Consider the following 17,594-nt stretch of genomic DNA (forward strand, 5'->3'; position numbering starts at 1 on the left):
CCATGGCAGGTGGAGGCTCCACCGTTATGCCCTGTGAGCTTGGCAAATCACCAAAGTGAGAAAGATAACTCCCAGCTCACTGGGTGGTTGAGTCCTTGGAAAAGGGAGAGGGGTGGGGATGTGCCCTCAGGATGGGCACATGCATGGTGGGGGCTGGAGGGGCAGAGTGGCACCCATGGCAGCCGGGGACCCACTGATGGACATCTCCAGAGCTGGGAGGCTGGGGTCGGGGGCCCCTGAGTGCTGTGCCGAGCACACTCGGGAGCACCTGCCAGGTGGGAGGCTCCAAGGGAGGCAGTGTGTACTCATAGGGGTTGTCTTTTATTGAGGTGTAATTCATATGCCGTAAAACTCACCCCTCGGAGCATACTACTCTTTGGTTTTAGTGTATTCACAGGTTTGTGTCCACCAAGAACTAGGTTGATTTTACTTAGAATGTAAAAGCTTTATTGGATCAGCTAATAAGAAGAGTCTTGGCAGGAGTTACCCGAGATAAAAACTTTTTCTGACTAGTGAGTTTATTATTTAGAATTTTAACGCATTTTATTAAAACTAAGTATCAAAACTTTCAAAAATCATTAATGCCTTTGAAGCTCAATATTTTAAAGGTTAGTGTAACTATTAAAAATGCACACATTGGGCTTCCCTGGTGGCGCAGTGGTTGAGAAGCCACCTGCCAATGCAGGGGACACGGGTTCGAGCCCTGGTCCGGGAAGATCCCACATGCCGTGAAGCAGCTAAGCCCATGTGCCACAACTACTGAGCCTGTGCTCTAGAGTCTGTAAGCCACAACTGCTGAGCCCACGTGCCACAACTACTGAAGCCCTCGCACCTAGAGCCCGTGCTCTGCAACAAGAGAAGCCACCACAACGAGAAGCCTGCGCACTGGAATGAAGAGTAGCCTCCGCTCTCTGCAACTAGAGAAAGCCTGCACACAGCAACGAAGACCCAGTGCAGCCAAAAATAAATAAATAAATAAGTTTATTTTTAAAAAAAAGAAAACATGCACACACTCACACGGTGGTGCCTGCTTCCCTCTGTCCCACTGAAGTCTCCTGCCATCTGTCTTCCTGCAGGTTGTGGGTCGGCTACCAGTACGTCATCACTGGCCGGAACCGCTCCTTAGAAGGTCACTGGGAGGTGGCATTCAAAGGTAAGGCTTCCTGGTCCTTCAGAAGTGTTGTTGGGCTTGAACCTGGGGGGTGTCATCCTGACAAGGGCGACTGTTGCCAGGCTCTCCACTCCAACCTTCTCCCACCCGGGTGCCCGGTGCGGGGCTGTGTGGAGGATTGGGCCCCAGACCCGGGGAGGCTGTGATGGCCCAGCCCCGGTCAGGCCCTTCCCCCAGGCCCAGGTGGGGCTTGGCCTCCTCTGGAACCTGTGGTGGCTTCTCCCTTGGCCATTTCTAGACCGTCCACCCTCGTTTCAAAGTCCACAACTTTAATTGGAGCATAAAAATGAGCAGAGTGTGCAGCGGACATGAACTCAGGCCAGAGAGGGAGGGACAGGCTTCCTAGGACAGGGAAGGTCAGAGTTAGAGTCCAAAAACATCCTGGAACCGTCAGGCAGGTGGAATTAAAATAGATCGTGTATGTGAGTGTGAGCGTGCATGTGTGAGCGTACGTGTGTGTTGCTTTAACTACCGAGGTGACATCAGGAGCCGTGTGAGCAGCTGCGTTCCCACCTGCCTGTGGTCACCTGTCCCATTGCCCGGGTGCTGGCAGGTTCCTCCACCTGCCACCCGAGCCACACGCCTTGCCTTGTCCCTCCTTGGGCCTCTCCTGTTAGGCTGCTCCTTGGGCCTCTGGCTTGAGCTTGGGGCCAGTTCCTTTTCCCAAACACATCCCAGTCCTGCTGTTGATGTGTCTCTGAGGACAAGTGAGGGCTGGTGAGCCCGGGGATCCCGGGCAGCTTGCTCTGTCACCTCCCTGTGGAAAGTGAAGGGACGTCGCGCTCGGGCAGAGCTCACCCGTCTCCCAGCCTGGGGGACCTTGTGGCAGATGGGCGGCCGTGTCTCCACACAGACCGGTCAGGGCCCCGGGCAGTGGCTTCCCCCCGAGCGGCACCCCCTCAGTCCTCAAAGGTCCTGCTGGAGCATCCCTGACCTGTACTCCTGGAGTATGAGTGCCTGTTCCTATTTCCCGGTGGAGTAGTTGACTCGGAAATGGCCATTAGGTTTCCAGGCTCAGAGTCATAGCATGCCTGCGGAGGATCATTCTAGTAGGTTCTCACCTGCCCTAATCCCAGCTCTTGGGGTGAATCCCTAGCCCCAGCAGAGGGTGCCAGCCTTTAGGACAGTGCGGACACTCCTGGGCACACTTGTGGTCCTGACACTGTGGTCGAGGAGAGTCCACAGCTTCTCACTGGCTGAGTCCCTCTGGGGAGGAAGGGGCGTCTTTCTCCTTCCTGTGGGCACTGCCGTCCTTGCAGGGCCTCTGACGTTGCAGTAACGTTTCTAAGCGTGCCCGCCTCCCTGCTCCCCGGCCTGCTGCCATCGTGCTGTGACACTGTCTGTCCCGCAGGCTCCTCAGAGGTGCTCCTGCCCCCGGACCCCATCTTCGCGGCGGCCACGTCAGAGGGTGATGGCGTGTTCTGTGCGCAGCTGCAGTGCTTCCACTTCCCCACGCTCCGCCACCACGACCTGCACAGCTGGCATGCTGAGAGCTGCCATGACAAGTCCTCGTTTCTGTGTAAAAGAAGTAAGCGCACATCTGACGCTGGGAGGCGTCCCGTTTGGCCCTGTAGGCTGGGCTGCAATGTCATCCCTGGGCCCTCATCTCCCCGCAGGACAGAGGCCCTGCCCACCCCGTGTCGTTAGGAGTCGGGATGACAGTGGTGACCAGAGGACCTGCCGCATCTCGTGGTGTCCCGGAGCCTCGGACTCCCTTAGTCACCTCCCCCTGCTCTCCGCGGGTCCTCCAGAGGCCCTCACTCTGCTTCTCTGTCAGCCCCGTCTGGGCCGCTGCCCTCCAGCCTGTGGTGTCAGGTCTGTTCTGGGTCCTCTGCCAGCTCGCTCTCCCACGTTCCACATTGAGGTTCTTCCAGCCTCAGGGCCACGCCGTGATTGTGCAGCCCGAGGGCAGGGCTCCCTCATCTGTCCTCTCCGGGGACCATCCTTGCCTTCCCTGCTGATTTGTCGTGGGTCAGGGTTTCATAGGGGCCAGAGCCTGGTTTTGGACTTGGCCGTTGGTCAGTTCTTGCATGGGCACCATGTCATCACATTTATAGGAGCTTCGTGAGAAGTCCTCCCAGCTGGTGGGCTCCTCTCCTGTCCTCAGCCATCGTGTTGCCTGTTGTGGGCCTTTTCCTCTTCTGTATGAATTTGGGGATCAGTTTTCTGAACTCCCTTATTAGGTGTCTATTAGAGAATAGACTTTCTGTTTAGACGTTTTTGTGTTTTCTTTCAAATCTCTTTTCTCTCTTTAAAACTTCTTTACTTTTTTTCCCTGGTGTTTCTTTTCTTGCAGCTTCACTTAGAAGTGGTAGTAATGAGCATTCTTATCTTCCCAGCCCAAAAGGGATGGCTTTTAGTGTTTCAGCATTAAATGTAAGACTTTCTCTAGGACTTAGAAAACCAGATACCTTTATGAGGCTAAGGAAGTACCCGTCTAGTCCTTGTTTGCTGGGAATTTTTACATTACAAAAATGTATTGATTTTTATATTAATGCTTTTTTGGCATTTATTGGGAGTGTGTGGTGTTTCTTCTTTACTGTTTTACATTACTGCCTTGTTTATATTATGTGATTTTATCATTTACTCTTTCACATTAATAGATTTTCTCATTTTAAACCATCCTGGTTTTTGTATGTATATTGCCAGCTTTGGTTTGCTGATATTTTATTTAGGATTTTTGAAACTGCTTTAAGAAGTGAGCTTAGCCTCTTACTACCATTCCTTTTCCACGTGCTCCTTGAATAGTTTTTGGTATCACATTTGTATTAGTTTTATGAAATGAGCTGGGAAGCATTCTCTTTTACCAGCCTCTAAGTCAGTTTGTACAAGTTGGTGATAATCTTGTCCTTGTTTGATAGACCAAACCTATAGGAGCATCTGGGCCCAGGGGCTAGGGAACTTTCTAACTTGTTACTTAGATATCATTCCACACTTAGGGAAAAGTTACTAGAATGATACAAGGAACTTCCTGTCATACGCCTTCTACACAGAATCACCAGTTATTTATATTTTGCCACATTTGCTTTATCATTCTTTTCTGCCTATTTTTCCTAAATCTTTTGAGAGTAAGTTAGAGATACTGTGCCCTTGAGGCCTAAATACTCAGTGCGTATTTCTAAGAACAACAGCATGTTCTTATATAACCACAGCACAATTATCCAAACAAGGACGTTTGATCTAGACACAACACTGCACAATAAATACTACACAACAAACACCGCACAACAATCTGCAATTTGTTACTCTGGTGTTATCAGTTGTTTCAATAATGTGCTTTACGGGTTTTCTTTTTCTTGGCCCAGGATCCAGTCCAGAATCATGCATTGCACTTAGTTGTGGTGTCTCTAATTTCCTTTTGGTCTTTCTGTTTGAGTAATTTCTATAGACCTGTCTTCGAGTTTACTAATTCTTTCCTTGGCTGTGTTGAGTCTACTTGTGAACCCACTGATGGCTTTCTTCATCTTTTTTTTTTTTAACATTTCATTTCTAGCATTTCTGTTTGATGCTTACGGTTTCTCTCTGCTGAATTTCCCATCTTGTATGTTGTCAGCTTTTCCACTAGAGGTTTTCGCATATTAATCCTACTTGTGTTAAATTTTCTGTGTGTTAGTTCCTTCTTCTGTGTCATATCCGAGTCTGGATTTGATGATCGTGTTGTCTCTGGAGTTTGGTATTCTCTTCTGGTTTGTCGTGTGCCTTGTCATATTTTGTTGAAAGTCAGCGCCTTGTGTAGGACAGTAGAGGGGAGTCCCGTCATTTTGGTGCCTGGAAATAGGCTGGCCTTTCTTCTGTGGGCCTTGGATGTAGTGGGTGGAGGGGTCTGTCTCAGCAGGAGTCGGGCTGGGCTGTGGCTACCTTTATGCATCTGGTTTGCTACAGGGCTCTTCTTAGTGTCTGTTCCAGCCTCTGCTTTAGGTTTTCCCTTTGGGCCCCTCTTCAGGGCATCTGTCCTCAAGGCCTCCCAGCGGCATGGGCTCCTCAAGTGCTTCCCCACTTCCAGCTGGGGTTGTGGATCCAGCAAGGGACTTTTCAGTGGTGCCCTGATGGCTCCAGGTGTGCTCGGATTGGATGTGGTTGGTGTGGGAAGCTGGAGGTGGGCTGGCCCTGACCACTTACAACCACTAACATTTCTAAAGTTTTTTCATTTCAATAGTGTTGTATAAATTGAACCATATTGCTATGCATCCTTTTGGGATTGGCTCTTTGCCCAGCACAGTTCCAAGTTGTTACACGTGTGTCTTGTCAGTACTTTGTTCCTTTTTATTGCTGAGTAGCATTTAACCAGTCACTAACCTGTTGAAGGACAGCTGAGCCGATTGCAGTTTTTGACTGTTACAGTTAAAGCTGCCATAAACATGTGCACACAGGTTTTTCTGTGAATGTAAGTTTTCCCTTCTCTGGGATAAATGCACAGGATTGCAGTTGCTGGGTTGTATGGTAGTTGCATGTTTCATTGTTTATGAAACTAGCGAACTTTTTCAGAGTGTTTACATTCCCACCAGCCATGTAAGAGTGACCCAGTTTTCTCCACATCGTGGCCAGCACTTGTGATTTTTACTGTTTTTAATTTTTAGCCATTCTGATAGGTATGTAGTACTATCTCATGGTTTTAATTTGCATTTCCCTGAGGCTAATGATGTTAAACCTTTCCGTGTGCTTATTTGTATAGTTTCTTTGGTGAAATATCTGTCCATGTCATTTGTCCATTTTCTAGTTGGATTGTTTGGTTTTTCTACTGTTGAGTTTTTTTTGTTGTTTTTTTTAAAATTTATTTATTTTTTATTTTATTTATTTTTTTGGCTGCATTGGGTCTTCGTTGCTGCGCACGGGCTTTCTCTAGTTGCAGCGAGCGGGGACTACTCTTCATTGCGGTGTGTGGGCTTCTCATTGCGGTGGCTTCTCTTGCTGCGGAGCACGGGCTCTAGGCACGTGGGCTTCAGTAGTTGTGGCGCGTGGGCTCAGTAGTTGTGGCACACGGGGTCAGTAGTTGCAGCATGCAGGCTCAGTAGTTGTGGCACACGGGCTTAGTTGCTCTGCGGCATGTGGGATCTTCCCGGACCAGGGCTCGAACCCATGTCCCCTGCATCGGCAGGTGGATTCTTAACCACTGCGCCACCAGGGAGCTCCCTACTGTTGAGTTTTGAGAGTTCTTTATGTATTGTAGGTTCTAGTTCTTTGGCAGATGAGTTTTTTACAGGTATTTTTCCTATTCTGTAGCTTGTCTTCATCCTCTTCACATGGGCTTTAACAGAACAAAGGTTTTTAGTTTTGCTGAAGTCCAGTTTAACAATTCTTCCTTCTATGGGTCACTCTTTTGGTGTCAAGTCTGAAAACTCTTTGCCTAGCCTTACATTCTGAAGAGTTTACCTTGTGTTGTGTTCTAAAAGTTTTACAGTTTGTATTTTACATTTGAGTCTATGATCCATTTTGAGTTAATTTTTTAATAAGGTGTGAGAATTAGGTCAAGCTTCATTTTTTTGCTGTGGATGTCCAGTTGCTCCGGCACTGTTTGTTGAAAAGCTGTCTTGCCTCCATTGCATTTTGTGCCGTTGTCAAAACTTAGTCAAGCATGTTTGTGTGGGTATATTTCTGGGTCTCTATTCTGTTCCATTGAACCTTCTGCATTACCACACTGTCTTGATTACTGTAGCTGTATAATCAGTGTTGAAATCAGGAAGTGGTTCCTCCCACCTTATTCTTCTAGGTCAGGATGGTTTTAGCTGTTCTAGAGCCTGTGCCTTTTCTACCTAAATTTTAGAATAAGCTTATCTGTCTATAAAAACCTTGCTGGGATTTAGATAGGAAGTGCATTAAACCTATAGGTCAATCTGGGGAGATGTACATCTTTACAATGTTGAATCTTCCAATGCACAAACATGGTATGTCTCTCCATTTACTTAGATATTCTTTTATTTCTTTCATGAGCATTATGTATTTTTCAGCAAACAGATCCTCTACATGTGTAAGTATATATCTAAGTAATTCATTTTCTTTGGAGCAGTTGTAAATGTATGTGTTTTAAATTTTGGCTTACATATGTTTATTGTTAGTGTAAAGAAATGTAATTGGTTTTTGTATTTTGATCTTGTATTCTGTGACCTTGCTGAAGTCACTTATTCTAGGAAGTTTTTTGGTAGATTGCTTGGGATTTCTATATATACAATCATGTTATCTGCAAATAGAGATAGTTTTATTTCTTTCTTCTCAATCTCTGTGTCTTTTACTTGTTTATCTTGCCTTACTGCAATGCCTAAAACTCCCAGCACTGTGTCGAATAAGAATGATGAGAACAGGTATCCTGATCTTATGGGCAATGTATTCACTCCTTTTACCATTAAGTATCATATTAGCTATAGGTATTTTGGGCAGGTATTTTTTATCAAGTCGAAGTTTCCCTTTATTCCTAACTTGCTAAGAGTTTTTATAAATATTAGATTTTGTCAAATGCTTTTTCTGCATCATTTTTTATGAACATATGGTATTTCTTCCTTAGCTTATCGAGATGGTGGAGTACGTTGATTTTTAAATTTTTAAATTTTTATAAATTTATTTTATTTTATTTATTTTTGGCTGCGTTGGGTCTTTGTTGCTTTGCGCGGGCTTTCTCTAGTTGCAGCGAGCAGGGGCTACCCTTCGTTGTGGTGTGCGGGTTTCTCATTGCGGTGGCTCCTCTTTGCAGTGGCTTCTCTTGTTGCGGAGCATGGGCTCTAGGTGCGCGGGCTTCAGTAGTTGTGGCTCGTGGATTGTAGAGCACAGGCTCAGTAGTTGTGGCACACGGGCTTAGTTGCTCCACAGCATGTGGGATCTTCCCAGACCAGGGATCGAACCCAGTGTCCCCTACATTGGCAGGCAGGCTCTTAACCACTGCGCCACCAGGGAAGTCCCTGATTTTTTTAATATTAAACCAGATTTACATTTCTGGAATAAATCCCACTTGGTCATAGTATATAATTCATTGAGTACAATGTTGAATTTGGTTTGCTAATATTTTACTGAGGATTTTTACATTTAAGTCCATGAGAAATATTGGTCTGTAGTTTTCTTTTTTTGTACTGTACAGTTTTGGTATCAGGGTAACACTGACCTCACAAAATGAGTTGAGAAATGTTCCACCCTCTTCTGTTTTCTGGAAAAGATTATATAGAATTGGTGTTAATTTTTCAAATATTTGGTAGACTTCTCCAGTAAAACCATTTGGGGACAGCTTTTTAATTATGAATTCAATTTATTTAATGGTTATAGGACTATCAAGATTATCTTATTTCCTCTTCAGTGAGTTTTTGATAGTTTGTGGTTTTCAAATAATTGAGCCATTTCTTCTCTAAGCTTTTGGATTCATGAGCATTGTGAAATAATAACAGTTACACAGGCTGTCCTTTTGACATGTCTGCATCATTCTTTGAGCATTTCCAAGTTCATCTTGTACTCTCTGGAATCATCCTTGGAGGACCTGACCACTAGTTAATGCTCATTGCTTTTATGCCCTTTCAATGGACAGAGCTAAGACGTGTGTGTATGTGTGCACGTGCAAGTGCGTGTGTGTGTGTATACATGTGAGATTTTTAATGCTGATTTAGTTCCTTTAATGGCTATAGGCGTATTCACATCTCCTAGTTTTCTTGAGTCAGTTTTGGTAAGTCATGTGTATCTAGGGCATTGCTCATGTAATCTAATCTAAATAATAGCTTATGATTTTTTTGAAGCATTTGTATGTCTGTCATTGGGCTCTCCTTTTGTTTCCTGATATCATTTACGTACTCTTCCTTTTTTCTTGATCAGTCTCACTGGAGGTTTGCCTCTTTGATTCATCTTTATGAACTCCCAGCCACAGGGTTTTTATACATCTGGTAGCTCAGGCTTGTTGGTGCTCTTGCTAAGATCTTTTTTGGCTGCATGATACATCAATTTTTGAAAGAGACATGTTATAATCTCTCACTATGGATGTTGATTCATCCATTTTTCCTTGATACTCTCTAATTTTAGCTTTATCTTTCTTGAGACCATGTTGTTGGGGACATAAGCCATTATAATTATTATATCTTCCTGGTGAGTTGAACCTTTCAATCATTAATTGAACCTCTTTTTTACCCATAGTAGTTTCTGTTTGTTTTACTTAAAGTCTCCTTCTTTTCCAGTGGTAGCTGTAAAATGGTGTTCCCCTGACCCCTCCTCAGGCTTGATTAATTTGCTATAACAGCTCACAGAACTCAGGAAACCTGTCTACCCACTAGATTACTGATTTATTGTGATGAGGAGACACATAAGGCGAGGTCCCCAATGAAGGAGCTCTGTTCTTGGGGAGCTTGGTGCCCAGCACAGTGGCCCACAGAAACGGTCTGGTTCCATGCCATGGAAGCTTTCCAAAAAGGGCCAAAAAGCTGTCCTTTTGGGTTTTTATGGAGGCTTCATTATATAGGCATGATTGATTAAATCGTTGGCCGTTGGTGATTAATTCAACCTCCACCCGCCCCTACCCACCCCTTCCCCAGAAATCAAGGGATGGGAACCAAAAGTTCCAACCCTCTGATCACAGGGTTGGTCCTCCTGGCAACCAGCTTCCAAAAGTCGCTTCATCACAGAACAAAAGACTCCTGTATTACTCTCTGCACTTAGGAAATTCCAAGCATTTGTGAGCCAGGAACTGTGGGCGAAGACCAAATGTATATGAGAAGTGTATGTTGGTCATCTGAATGACCAAATATATGCTTCTTCTAAATCACACTGTCACATACTTCTGTGAAACTCCGTTCTCTTTACCTCTCTTTGCAGCATGAGTACTGCATACATCAGATCTTTTAACGTTAAAAACCCAACACTACACAGTTGTAATTGCTTTACCGTCTGCAGCCGTTTCCTTTGCCCAGTGCAGCTTTGCTTCCACGTACCTCTTTCACTGTCACTGGCACATACATTCCAGGTATATTACCTTTCCATATGTTATGGGCCCAACACTACACTATAGATATATTATTTTATACATTTGCCTTTTAATTAAGTTGAGAGAATAAAGGAGGAAAAATATGCATTTATACTGTCTTATAATTACATAATTGCCTTTTCTAGCGCTTTTTGGTTTTTTGTATGGATTTAGATTACTCTCTGAGGGTCACCTGCTTTTTGGCGCAGAGCTTCCTTTGGTGTTTCTTATCCTGGGAGTCGGAAAGCACAAGTTCTCTCAGGTTTTGTTTACCCGGGAAAGTCTTCATATTTGAAAGGCAGCTTTGCTGGATGGAGAACTCTTGGTTGACAGCTTTTCCTCTGAGCACTTAGAATTCATTATCCCACCGCCTTCTGGCCTCTTGGCAGTAAATCTTACTGGGGTTCACAATAAGTATTGTGTCATTTTTTCTTGCTCTTTTTAAGATTTCCGCCCTCTCTGACTTCCCGCTTTCTCCCTGTGCCGTGTCTGATGTGTTAGTTCTTTGTGTTTTTCCTACTTGAAGTCCATTGAGCTTCCTAGATGTGCAGAATTTCGCTTTGCAGTGAATGTGGGCATCTTTGTCCGTTGTGTCTCCAGATGGTTTTCCTGCATCTCCAAGGGCTCTGCTCATTTTCTTCATCCTTCCTCCCTCTGTTCGAGCAGGAACAGTTTTATGTAAGTTTCTTGCCCTGCACGCTCCTGATTACATGGGTTACACAGATTTGACTCCAGTCAAGTGTGGCACAGACCCAAGGTGTGGCGTCTTCTGCGAGTTTTCCTAGATGTCCCTACCCCACTGAGAGACCAGAACATCTCCTTCTCATGTCCCCGAGGAGAACCACGCCCCCGCCTCAGCCCTCATGCCCAGCATTGGGCGTGTCTCCAACCTGCTTGAGGGCCTGCGCCTTCACCCCCTCTTGTCTTGCACCAGCAGTTCTTCCTCCTCTGGTCCCAGTCGGCTTTGCACGAATTCACTGTGTGTCTCAGGTCCAGTGGAACGTCTCCCAAGGCTCATTTGAGATACATTCTGATGCTAAAAGGGCTGGTACTCGTGACACCTGCATTTTATAATGGAGGGAATCTCACATGTAATGTGCTTAGGCACTTGAAAGCAAGCGCTTCTCCCCGGGCTCTCTGTCCCTGCTGTCTGCTCGTGGCCAGGTATGCTGAGCAGCGTGTTGTCCTGACAGTGTGTCGGGCGGCCTCTCAGCCCCTCCCTGTGACCATGGGCAGACCCACCACCCTGGAAGGGGCTGCTCCAGGTCCATCTTGCCAACTCCTCTGCTGTCATGCTGGCCCAGGCCCAGGTGGGGAGTCAGGGCTCCTCTGGCTGGTGACCCACATATCTCTTCCTATTGCAGGTCAGACGTGTGTCGACATCAAGGACAACGTTGTGGATGAAGGGTTCTACTTCACCCCCAAAGGAGACGACCCGTGCCTGAGCTGCACCTGTCACAGAGGGGAGCCCGAGATGTGCGTAGCTGCCCTGTGCGAGCGTCCCCAGGGCTGCCAGCAGTACCGCAAGGACCCTAAGGAGTGCTGCAAGTTCATGTGCCTGGACCCAGGTGAGATGGCGAGCTTGGCCTTGCGTGGGGGTGCGTGTTCACATGGCAGCTGTGACCAAGGGCTGCAGGCCTGTCTCCTCTCCTGGTAACACTCAGAACTGGCTTCCATCGTGGTCCCCACTGGAGCTCTTCCTGTTTCTGAGTGTGGTGACGTGGAAGGTGATGACAGTTTCTGTTGCTTGCCATTGTCAGTCTTTACTGTTAGAATCTTTAAGAAAAAGATTAAATATTACCCACAGTTTTGACATAAAACTCCTCCCCGCTCGGTGGTGACTCACGGTGGACGCCAGGGGCCATGTGGTCTCTGGGTGACCCTCCTCCTTCCACTTCTGATAAAAGAGCAGCGGGTGGGACTGTCCTTTCAGCCCTTAGCACAGCAACTCATGCAGCTGATTGTTCTCCACGCCAGAACAGCTGGCATCTCCCTGTGAATTCAGGACCTCAAGAGAAACGTAAATCAGAAGCATGAATTTCAGTGTGAGCGACACGGGCTTGTGGGCCCCACAGCGGACGGCTTGGGCAGGGCCCATGGAGGGAAGCTGGAGCCGCATGTGAGGGCCACACACCGAGAGCCGTCCTGCTCCCCAGGGCCATCAGGGGAAGCCAGACAGCGTCAGGCTGGCTGAGGCTCGGCAGGCCGGGTGCTCTGGCGTGTATCCCAAACCCGTGTGGCTGGCTGTGGTGCATGCAGAGGCCATGTTTGCGAGGAGCCAGCAGGGGACATGGAGCTGGGGTGCGCTCAGGCCTCCCCGTCCCACAGGGTAGATTTTACCCACTGCTGAAGGGCACGTGCCTGCAGACGTCTGACAAGCCAGTTGGGTGCCTGCCAGGTCTCCTGCACCCCAGCCACATCACTCCAGCCTCCAGCTTACTCACCTTACACGGGAGTCAAATGCTGGCTTTCACAAGTCTCTTCACCTGGATTCCTGGTTCCATTTCTCAGGAGTTGACTTCTGCTGCCTTGACTCTCTGTCCAGGCTCTGTAAGAATGACCAGACATATACAAGGGTGACTCATCTGTGGGCATGCATGGCCCATGGAGCCCACCCAGCTCTGAGGACTTCTCAGCAGACCACGGCCTTCAGGGCATCTGGGCAGGATCAGAACTGCCACAGGCCTCTCTCCAGTGCAGCCAGAACAGCCCAGTCAGGGCCTCACCCTGCCCCACACTGTGGCCTTGCTTCTGCAGCCTTCTGACTGCCTCCCAGGCCAAGCATCCTCTCCTGGGAACTGCCCACCCTGCACCAAGGAAAGAGACACCAGGAAAATATCTCCTTCAACAAGGCTATAGGACGTCTGCTCTCACCACCATGTTTGGGGTTGTATGGGAGGTCAAGGGCAATGTCAGAAAAGGCATCCAGACCAGAAGGGAAGAAATGGAATCATTTCTTGTTGTAGATGATCTGATTGTCTGTGTAGAAAATCCCAGAGGATCTACAAGAATGTTACTAGAATTAATAAATGTGTTTAGTTTAGCAAGGTCTCCAGATACAAGGTCAATATGCAAAAATCCATTATTTTTATATATACTACCTGTAAAAAGTTGGAAATTGAAATTTTTAAGAAAAGTACCATTTATAGTAGCACCAAAAACCATGAAATACTTAGGTACAAATCTTACAAAATATGCACACCGTCTGTATGCTACAAATCATTAAGACACTGATGAAAGAAATCAAGGGCATAAATAAAAGGAAAGGTATACCATGTTCATGGATCAGAAGACTCAATATCACTAAGAGGTTAATTCTCCCGAAATTATCTATAGATTCTGTACAGCACCAACCAAAATTCCAGCAGAGTTTTTTATATACATTAACAAGCTGATTCTAAAATTCATGTGGAAAGGCAAAGGAATTAGAATAGCCAAACCAGTTTTTAAAAAGAACAAAGTTGGAGGATTCATGACACCAGATATAAAACTTACTATATAGTCATAGTAAGCAAAACAGAGTGATTTTTTAGCAAAAGAATGGACACATAGATCAGTGGAACAGAATAGAGAGTCTAGAAATAGTCTACACTTATGTGGTCAACTGCTGTTTAGCCGAGGTACAAAGACAATTCAATGAAGAAAGGATAGTCTTTCAACAAATGGAGCTGGAACAATTGGACATCCATAAGCAAAACAAAAAAATTAACCTTACACTACACTTCTTGCAAAATGGTCATACACCTGTGTAAAACTTTAAATTATAAAATTTCTAGAAGAAAACATATGTTCTTTTATTTTTAATTTTTATTGGGGTATAGTTGATTTACAATGTTTTAGTTTCAGGTATACAGCAAAGTGAATCAGTTAGACATATACGTATATCCACTCTTTTTTTAGATTCTTTTCCCATATAGGCCATTACAGAGTATTGAGTAGAGTTCCCTGTGCTACACAGTAGGGTCTTATTAGTTATCTATTTTATATATAGAGTAGTGTGTATATGTCAATCCCAACCTCCCAATTTATCCCTCCCCCCCCAACATATGTTCTTTTAAAATTAAGTCTTTTAAAAGAAAACAGGAGAAAAATCTTTGTGACCTTGGGATACGCAACATTTTTAGATCAAAAGCATGGTCCACAAAAGAAACATTGATAAATTAGACTTCATCAAAATTGAAAACTTCTGCTCATTGAAAGACCCTTAAAGAAATGAAAAGATAAACCACCAACAGAGAAACACAAATCGGACAAAGGTCTTGTATTCAGAGTATTTAAAGAACTCTTAAAACTCAGTAAGAAAACAAACCACCCTGTTAAAAAATGGGCAGAGGCTCACTTGACCAGAGCAGATGCACGAAGCCAGCCAAGCACCTGAAAAGATGTTCAAAGGTCATTCGGCTCATTCAGGAAACAAATGGACGCTGAGCAACGGCCTTTCCTTCCGTCCTGCGCTGGTGCCCGGGCGTGGGGCCGAGAGGTGAGGTGCTGGCCGTGCACCAGCCGGTAGCCGAGCCTGCATCAGGGACCAGGCACCCGCCTCCGATTCCTGCTGAGCTTCGGCTCCACCTGCTTCCTCCGCAGAGACTGGATGCTGTTGTTGGCACCGAGCCCGGTGGGGCACCAAGCTCCTGGTGGTGGCCTGGGGAGGCCTGGGCAGGCTCAGGCATCAGACCACGGGTCAGGCCAGCGACCTCCGGGGCCCCTTCCATTCAGCAGTGTCTGCCGCAGCAGGATGTGTCTTCTGTCGGGGCCCAGGGCTGGCCAGGGACCTGCAGCCTGGACCACAGCAGGCAGCCCCGCCTGGCACTGTCCGGACCCCATGGAGGGACCTGCCATGTTGGGGGCCCCCGGGGGCCCCTGGCTGGCCTCTGACCCCTGGGACAGTACTCTTTTCTTCATGTCTGACTGCTGGTGCCTCTTCCTGGTGAGTACCGTGGATGATGGGGACCTTGGCCATGTCCTTGGGCTTACTTTAGGACTGAGCAGGAATTAGTCATTGCAGAGGCCCGCTGCTTTAGGTACCCCCCCACCCTGGGGTCTCTGAGCTGGCCGCCAATTAACAGACATGCCAACAGCCCCCTGGGCTGACAGACCTCCTCCCGGACGGGGATGAAATGTTCCCTTGAGACCGGCATCAGAACAGCAGCTAATTGGTGAGAGGATGTTTCCTTTCACACATTTACTCCAGTGTTGTCAGCAGTAAATGCAGCTTTGGGGGAAGCTTTCTGGCCCCATGGGAGGAGGGCCAGTGTGAGCCTGGCCATCCAATTGGCACCTGTGTTGGCTGTGAAGTGTCTCCTCAGGGCTGGCGGTTGGGGACTTGCCCATGTGGCTGTTGCAGAAGTGGGAGTGGACACAGAGGCTCCCATGGCTCAGGTCACTCCTGCTCCGTGAAGCTCCCTGGCTTCCACGCTGCGTCTGGAGGCAGGTGTTCCCAGATCCCCCTGGTTCCGATTCTGTGACTCGGCAGAAGTGGCAACCTCACGCAAGCGAGAGCCCTGGGAATGCCCGACACCGTTCTCTCCCTCTCTGCCTCGCACCAGCACCTCTCCTAGCAGCTCCCAACAAGCCTGGTGTGCGCCGGGCAGGGCAGGTCAGACCCTGAGCTAGTGGCTAGCGGGATGTTGAGTTGCATCCCCGGCCTCTGCCCACCAGGTGCCAGAAGTGCCTCCCCCGCCTGCTGTTGGGGACCACCAAAGGTATCACCAGAAGCTGCCAGTGTCCCCGGGAGTGCAGAGTCACCCTGGTGAGGCCCCTGGACACGTGCGGTCAGAGGCACGGGTCCCTTAGCAGAGCGCCCTGCAGCTGCGGCCTCCACAAGCAGAGGACTTTGGGACGCTTGGCTGGCGGGGCGGGGTTGGTGCTCACCATAGAGCTGCTGCCCAGGCCCTAGGCCCCCACCGCCTCTGCCCAAGACATCCGGGTGCAGGCCCGACTCTGGCCCCCCGAGGAAGCTGCTGCAGGACCCTGGGCCTCCACCACGGAGCTGGCCCAGAGCAGGCCCTGCCCAGCCTTACTCGGGCGGGCGCTATGACCCGATGGGGAGAGGAGCGTGAGTTGCCGGTGGGGGGAGGTTCCCGTGTGAAGACTTCCTCCCTGGGTGCCCCCTCTCCATCCTGCGAGACCGTGAGTGCGCAGTCGAGTCCCTGGTGGTGGCCCCCAGGCTCCCCACCCACAGAGAGGGCGGACAGGAGGGTGGGCCTGGGGAGGTCAGGAACCAGAACAGCCAACGCATGTATGTTTAGCTGAATCACTGTGTTGTACACCTGAAACTAACACAACATTGTTAATCAACTGTACTCCAATATAAAATAAAAAGGTAAAAAAAATGAATCAGAACAGACACTGACAGGGCTGAGGGTAGACAGGGGCTGTAAACAGGGACTCTGGGGTCCAGAGGAAGCTGCACCTGCATCCTCTCCTGATCACCTGTGGGGTCCAGGTGACCCCAGCCTCCACATGTGAGCACTGCTGGGTGTAGGGGCGGGGCAGAGAGCTCTGGGCCCACCGTAGGACTGAAGCCAAGCTCTGAACTCAGGCCACTGACACAGCCCTGCTGACCTCAGCTCCCCTGCATCAGGGAGGACCTGGGTGCTGCGGCCGGATGCGCAGTCCTGCTCAGCACCCCGTCCAGCCCCGAGTGGCTTCCGGGGCTCAACCCCAGCGATGGGGGCGGGTGGGGAATGGGGTGGGGACAGAGCCTTCAGGAGGGGCTGAGGTCGGGCTGCGGCGTCCTGGTGGCTGTGTGCGGGGCCTGGTGCTGGAGGGGCAGGAGGTACACTGCCTGGGGGGCAAACCCCCCTCCTGAGAACAGCTCTCCCCGTCCTCACAGACGGCAGCAGCCTGCTGGACTCCATGGCCAGCGGGATGCGTCTGATTGTGAGCTGCGTGTCCTCCTTCCTCATCCTGTCGCTGCTGCTCTTCATGGTCCATCGGCTGCGCCAGAGGCGCCGGGAGCGCATTGAGTCCCTGATTGGAGCAAACCGTGAGTGCCCAGCCCTGCCGCCCACAGCGGCTCAGCCGCGGTCCCAGGGCAGGGAGGAGGAAGACAGGGCTGCCCGGCAGCTGTGCCCTGCCCGCTCCTGCTCCCACTCCCGGGCTGAGCCACACGAGTGTGGTGGGAGGGGCGCCAGCCCTGGCCCCCCAGGGTGTGTGGGCACCTGCCGGGGCAGCCTGCCCAGTAAAGACCTTGGACACCCGTGGCTGGTGGCAGCTTAGGGAGCATGGCCCACTCTCCTCAGCCCACATTCTCTGCCACAGCCTGTGCCTGCGTAGAGTTTCTGAGATTCCCCCTTGTCTCAGTGAGCAAGCCAGGAGGCTTCCCAGCCCCTGTGGGGAGGCGGGCTGAGGATCATGGTGATGAGAGACCACAGCTGCTGTGTTAGGGCCCCAGGGCCTCCGAGGGCACATGTGTCAGGTCTGAAGGCCCCACGTCACGGTGCGCCCTCCTGGAGATGGAGCTGCAGGGTGGGCAGCACGCCGAGGCCGTCGCGGGTCAGG

At 49.0% G+C, this 17,594-nt stretch overlaps 1 protein-coding gene across 5 annotated transcripts in view; it reads left to right on the forward strand.

Moving 5' to 3' along the window:
- Positions 1–17,594, forward strand: part of DGCR2 (DiGeorge syndrome critical region gene 2) — a 71,852-nt gene that overhangs the window by 49,871 nt on the left and 4,387 nt on the right. For 2 of the 5 annotated variants that reach the window (XM_082417235.1, XM_082417233.1), the window contains 4 exons: positions 1,077–1,153; positions 2,523–2,699; positions 11,456–11,659; positions 16,909–17,079. In XM_082417235.1, the coding sequence (XP_082273361.1) occupies positions 1,077–1,153; positions 2,523–2,699; positions 11,456–11,659; positions 16,909–17,079 (629 nt within the window). The remainder of the gene's footprint in view (positions 1–1,076; positions 1,154–2,522; positions 2,700–11,455; positions 11,660–16,908; positions 17,080–17,594) is intronic. The other 3 variants (XM_082417236.1, XM_082417234.1, XM_082417237.1) reach the window with 2 other exon arrangements.

This window comes from Balaenoptera physalus, assembly GCF_965194825.1.
Source record: "Balaenoptera physalus genome assembly, chromosome: 12".
NCBI lineage: Eukaryota > Metazoa > Chordata > Mammalia > Artiodactyla > Balaenopteridae > Balaenoptera > Balaenoptera physalus.